The sequence below is a fragment of the Microtus pennsylvanicus genome, chromosome 9 (assembly GCF_037038515.1).
Source record: "Microtus pennsylvanicus isolate mMicPen1 chromosome 9, mMicPen1.hap1, whole genome shotgun sequence".
Classification (NCBI taxonomy): domain Eukaryota; kingdom Metazoa; phylum Chordata; class Mammalia; order Rodentia; family Cricetidae; genus Microtus; species Microtus pennsylvanicus.
This window is the reverse complement of record NC_134587.1, coordinates 93,274,093-93,280,486: the sequence shown is the minus strand read 5'-3', so window position 1 is coordinate 93,280,486 and position 6,394 is coordinate 93,274,093. Positions and strand designations below refer to the sequence as shown.

Here is a 6,394-nt window from a genome sequence, read left to right as displayed (position 1 = left end):
TTCTCCAGTGGATTCGAGGAATGGTAGCATCTTTCCTTCGTCAACTACTTCAAAGATTTTTTGGTGTTGTATCACTAATAATCATGACTTACTTAGGTTTTAATACTATTCTGTAGTATCTTAGAAAATAACAATCAACTGGTTAAAAATAAGGAGAAAAGAAGCCCAGTGGTGTTGTTTTCTCTAAAATTTATTTATATTATAAATCAACACATAATTTTTGTACCATTATGCACCTGGTATTTTGAAACTATTTTTTATTTATCTATAGGAGTTATACTATACTAGGTACAGTGGTCAAATCACTGAAATTGCCACTCAGAAAAATAAGTGCATATGTGTCCCAGTTCTAGACAAAAGTATTAAGTCTTTGTTGAAATTGTGGGTTCTCAGTCAAGTGACATGAGCAATATTTTTTCAATTTCTTTACTTATTTTTGTCTTTTATTTTTGGAGGTTTTATGCTGAGCCTTGTTCAGCACTCTGTTTCAGACAGACATTCTTTTTGTTCATTTTAAAGATTGTGTGTGTGTGTGTGTGTGTGTGTGTGTGTGTGTGTGTGTGTAACCAATGGTAAGATTCACTGTCTTCATTTCTGATGAGAAGAGGAAGCTACAGAATAAAAGGAAAATTAAATGTTGTACCATATGGAAGATTTTGATTGCTAATATTAAATATATTTTAAAATGACATGAGAGTGGTTTTTAAAAATATCTCTTATATAGGTTTGGAAAATAATTTATCATCTACAATTGAAAAGAAAAGCCAGTAATACTCCAATTAAACAAATGTAATTGAGATTATCTGAAAACAAAAATTCTTGTATGCTTATATAATGGCAAAACTAATTGATTTTTCTGGAGACTTAAATGTAACAATCATTTATACCCAATTTTCATTTTCTTGTGCCTTCTGTCTCTTGTCACTTATTTTTTAAAGATTAATTTACTTTATGTGTCTGTGTGTAGGAATACATGAGTGTAGGTATACCACATGTGTACAGAAGCCATAGAGACCAAAAGAGGCCATTAAATCCTGGAGAACAGGAGTAACAGGTGGTTGTGAACTCTCGAGTGGGTGCTGGGCATTGGGGCAAGATGGACCCTCTGCAGGAGCAAGTAGTGCTCCTAACTGCTGAGCCATCATCTCTTCAGGCCCTGACTCTCAGTATTTAAGTACACATGCCACTCAATTTCTCCCTTCTTCCCTTCCTTCCCTACTGCCTGCCCGCAGCCATTCTTTTAAATTATTTTCATTTGCTTTCCTGAGAATTCAAACCAGGACTCTGAAAATGCTAGGCAAGTCCTTTGAGTTTTTTGATCCAGGGTCTTTCTACATAACTGAATCTATCTTTGAACTTTCCATCTCCTTACTTGTCTTCAGAGTGCTGAGATTCTTCGCATGTGCCACTCAAACAATGGCTTTAATCATTCCTTGACTGTATAACAAACTAGTTTTATTCCTTTCTGTCCTTTCCTTCTTTTCTTTTTTCCTTCCTTCCTTCCTTCCTTCCTTCCTTCCTTCCTTCCTTCCTTCCTTCCTTCGTTCCTTCCTTTCTTCCATGTTTTCATAACCACTCTCATCGTTATTGGTTTCTTTTTAATTTTCTTTTACTTCCAGGGACAAAGACCTAATGATTTGACCTCTCCAGAGGACGGATGCCTAATTATTAACACCGCACACTGGCCAGCCTAGAAGAATCCATAATAGCAATGACTCCCAGACCTTAAATCTTCTTTCAACCAACATTTTTATAGATACATGTTCATGATGACTGTGCCTGAAGCACTGTTATGTATGAGGATCTTGTTCCTAACACAATTGTTTGGAATTTTTCTTTCTTTTCCTGGACTCACCCAGGCTGGACATCAGCACTACCACAGTCCCACAGAAGTAGTGATTCCGTTGAAGGTAACTGGGAAAGCCAGAGGCATAAAATCTCCAAATTGGATATCCTACAGCTTGAAACTTGGAGGCCAGAGACATATTATCCACATGAAGATCAACAAATTTTTTATAGCCAGGAACCTCCCAATGTTCACCTACTCTGACCAGGGTTATCTGCTTGAAGATTACCCTTTTGTACAAGATGATTGCTACTATCATGGTTATGTGGAGGGGCAACCAGAATCCTTAGTTTCCCTCAGCAGTTGTTTTGGGGGCTTTCAAGGACTATTAGAGATAAATCACAATGTTTATGAAATTATGCCCAAGAAATTTTCTACCAAATTTGAACATCTGGTCTATAAAATGGATAGTAATAAAACAGAATCAAAGACTTCCAGCCTTATGAAAGATAATATAACATGCCAAGTGGAGTTACAAAAAACTGGTAACTCCACTCTCAAGCAAAGTAACTTTAAAGGCTGGTGGACCCACATTAGAATTGTTGAATTAGTAGTGGTGGTGGATAAGACTCTATATGAACACTATAAAAGTAATGACACAACCATGATGTCAGATCTATATGCTGTGATCAATATGGTGGATAATATTTATGATGTAATTGGTATTAGAATATTATTGGTTGGTTTGGAGGTTTGGAATAAGAAAAACTTTATTGTAATCGATGATGTAAGAAAATCTCTTAACCTGTATTGCCAGTGGAAAGCGGGAAACCTTGTTCATCGACTAAAACATGATACCACGCATCTTTTCATATACAGGCACTTGAGAGGATTAAGTGGCCTAGGCTCAACAAGTGGGATGTGTGATCCAAACCGTAGTTGTGCAATTGTTACTTTCATAAACAGAACTTTAAACCTTCGTGCCCTTGGAGTGTCTCATCACTTAGGCCATAATTTGGGCATGAACCATGACGAATATACATGTAAGTGTGGATACAGCAAGTGCATAATGCATATTAGTAACCCACCGATACCCAAATTTAGCAACTGTAGTTACAATTCTTTTTGGGATTACTCTGTACAGAAAGCAAATTGTTTGATGGAAAACATGTACACCAAGGATATCTTTGATCTGACGTACTGCGGAAATGGTATTGTTGAAAACGATGAGCAGTGTGACTGTGGATCTTTACGGCGTTGTGCAAAAGATCTCTGTTGTATGTCAAACTGCACTCTGAGTTTGGGATCTTCCTGTGCCTTTGGGCTTTGCTGTAAAAACTGCCAATTTTTACCATCCGGGGCGTTGTGTAGAAAAGAGGCTAACATTTGTGATCTTCCAGAGTGGTGCAATGGAACATCCCATAAGTGTCCAGATGATGTCTATGTAGAAGATGGAATTCCCTGTAATGTCTCTGCCTATTGCTACGAAAAGCAATGCAACGACCGTAACGAATACTGTAGGAAGATTTTTGGCCAGCATGCGAAGGCTGCAAATACAAATTGCTACAAAGAAGTACACTCCAAAGGGGATCGTTTTGGCCACTGTGGTCTTCAAGGACCTGGGTACATAAAGTGTGAAAACAATGATGCCCTTTGTGGAAGACTTCAATGTGATAATGTGTCAGAAATTCCCAAGATGAAAGCTCACAGCACTGTGCACTTTGCTGTTGTCAAAGGCTTGTCTTGCTGGGGCACTGACTACCACCGTGGGACACGTCTAGATGACATTGGTGATGTGAAAGATGGCACAGAGTGTGGTCAAGATCATATCTGCATCCGTAGGCATTGTGTGCATATATCTGCGTTAGACAGCAACTGTTCACCTACATTCTGTCATAGGAGGGGCATCTGCAACAATAAACATCACTGCCACTGCAACTATTTGTGGGATCCTCCTAACTGTGTGATAAAGGGCTATGGAGGTAGTATAGACAGCGGCCCACCTCCCAAGATAAAGAGGAAGAAAAAAATTTGTTACCCATGTCTGTTAATACTTGCTATTTTATTTATTTTATTAGGTACTCTCTGCTGGCTTCTTTATTCTAGGAAAGAAAGAAAACCAAAGCCACCAACTGAGCCAATTAAGCCGACACCTGCAAAAACAGAGAAACCTCTAAACAGACAAAAAACTGGTTCAGTGGTCTCCCGGAGTCTACCTCAGTCAACAGTGCCATCAGCACCGCCTTCAAAACCTCCTTCAAAATCTCCATCTATAAAAAGTGCCCATTAAATATTAATCACAAATCTGGCTCTCTTTATTCTTGACTATTTTAAGTAGCTTGATATCTATCATTTTGATCCAGGAAAAATATGTATGAATGGCATAGGTATATTTTAGGTTCTTGTACTATCAGCCTTACAATCTCATTTCATGTACTTTGACATCAGCACCATTTCTGCGATAGCAAGCTTCTTCCTATGCAATAATCGGGCTATGTGATATGAGAATGAGTAAAAATGGGGATGATGTAGTCTTTTTTATGTTATAGGTTTTTAAAAATAGATTTTTGCATCAGCAGTGATATATACCTCTAACTCTTAAACTCTTCTCTTTTTTTTGTATAAATTCACTGCAGAAGAGTGTTATTTTGTGTTTCAGAGATTCTAGAAAAATTGCCCGGGTGTTATTCCCAAGGATGTTGACCTCAGCAATTTGAGCATTTGCACAAGTCGATAAGAAATACTCGTAAGTTCTGAGTCTGAGATCATGGAGATAAACAGTTTTCAAAGTTAAAATAACACCAAGTTCTTTCTTTAGTTCCTTGACTTTATATGAAATTATTCTTCTGCAATTAGTTATTCATAATTAATTAGGAACACAGTATTTCTCTCAATTTGTGTTGTTTTTCAGTAATTCTATATCCAGTTCTGATCCCTATTTAAAAAATAATCTTATTGTGATTGAAACAAGAAAATTGATGATACATCATAAAAAATTTTGCTTTAGTTTCAAGTTCATTTTCCATTTCATTGTTGTTTGCTACCTTTGAAGAATTAGCTAAATTCCTAAGCAGATTCACCTCAAAATAAGGTTTGATGGGGTTTATTGTGCCTGCTCAACTTCAGAGTTCCTTAGGTTGAAAATAGGATGCCAATATTTGTAATTTTAGGTAAAAATACAATTAAGTCTGTAAAGGCTATACAAAGCTGAATGAATTTTTTAAATACTACTTTTATATTTTTGTAATTATATAAATACATTATTTTCTTCTTCCCTTCATCCCTCCAAAGTCTACCCTATACACTTCCTTATTCTCTTTCAAATTTATGGCTTCTTTTTTATTACTTGTTCTCTCTCTCCCTCTCCCTTTACCTCTCCCTCTATCTCTCCTAAATATATAAGTTCCTGTGAGCAGAGTTTTCTTGTCTCAACCACCTGGTCCAAGGAAATGCTCGGCTGGCCTCCATACCAGGACCAAACTCTGGGCCACTCGCCCACCTATCTCAGCTTCTCTAGTCAGCCAGTAGACAAGCTTTCTGCAGGTAGGCTGCTCCAACATCCCCATGGATAGAACCTTACAAGCTATAAGTCCCTCTCTACCACAAAACCCTCCTATTCCCCCCCCTGCAACCTCAGAGAAACTCTGACACACCAGCTGCAACTACACAGAGAGAACCAAAGTAGGAAGCTTGAAGAACAGGCCGTGAATGCACATAGTGAACCAAGAGAATGAACTAAGAGAGTAGAACAAGAAGGCTGGCCAAGAGAGCAGGCTAAAAGAGGCCCCAGTCGCTCCCTGAGACACAGACAACAGTTCAAAATAGACGAACAGTTCCCAAAGACACAGCCATTTCAAAGATTGGAGCAAGAGGCAAAGACACTGCCAGCACCAATTGGAGGACGAGATGGGTAGGCACCAATGCAAGAATTCATTCAACAACCTAAAAAGCAACATGGTAACACCAGAACCCAGTTGTCATACAACATGAAGACTTGATCATCCTAACCCAGAAAAGCAGAAGAAAACAATTTTAAACATAACCTTATAAGGATGATGGAGAACTTTAAAGAGGAATTGAAAATTTCCCTTAAAGAAGTGCAGAAAAAGATAAAAAATTAGAATAAATTAATAAATCCCTCAAAGAAAACAAAGAAAAAAGAAACATCAAACAGGTGAAGCAAACAGTTCAAACAGTTCAAGACTTGAAGACTGAAATAGAGGCAATAAAGAAAACACAAATCAAGTGAATTCTGGATATGGAAAATCTGGGTAAATAAACAGGAACTACAGAGCCAAGCATACCAACAGAATACAAGAGATAAAAGAATCTCAGATGTTGAACATATGATAGAGGAAATAGATTCAATGGTGAAAGAAAACATTACATCCAATAAATTCTTAACAGATACACAGGAAATCTGGGATACCATGGAAAGACCAAACCTAATAAAAGAATAATATAGATAGAAGAAGGAGAAGAACTCCAGCTCAAAGGCATAGAAAACATATTCAACAAAATCATAGAAGACACTTTCCCAACATAAAAATGGATATCCATATGAAGGTACAAGAAGCTTACAGAACACCAAGTAGACTGAACCAAATT

At 37.4% G+C, this 6,394-nt stretch overlaps 1 protein-coding gene across 1 annotated transcript; it reads left to right on the top strand.

Moving 5' to 3' along the window:
- Window positions 1-1,769: 1,769 nt before the first annotated feature.
- Window positions 1,770-4,076, top strand: Adam29 (ADAM metallopeptidase domain 29). Its single transcript, XM_075984654.1, has one exon. The coding sequence runs from the start codon at window positions 1,770-1,772 to the stop codon at window positions 4,074-4,076; it is 2,307 nt and encodes a 768-aa protein (XP_075840769.1).
- Window positions 4,077-6,394: the final 2,318 nt, after the last annotated feature.

Excerpts from the sequence above, each read along its gene's own strand:
- Adam29 (XM_075984654.1), top strand. The coding sequence starts at position 1,770 with ATGACTGTGCCTGAAGCACTGTTATGTATGAGGATCTTGTTCCTAACA.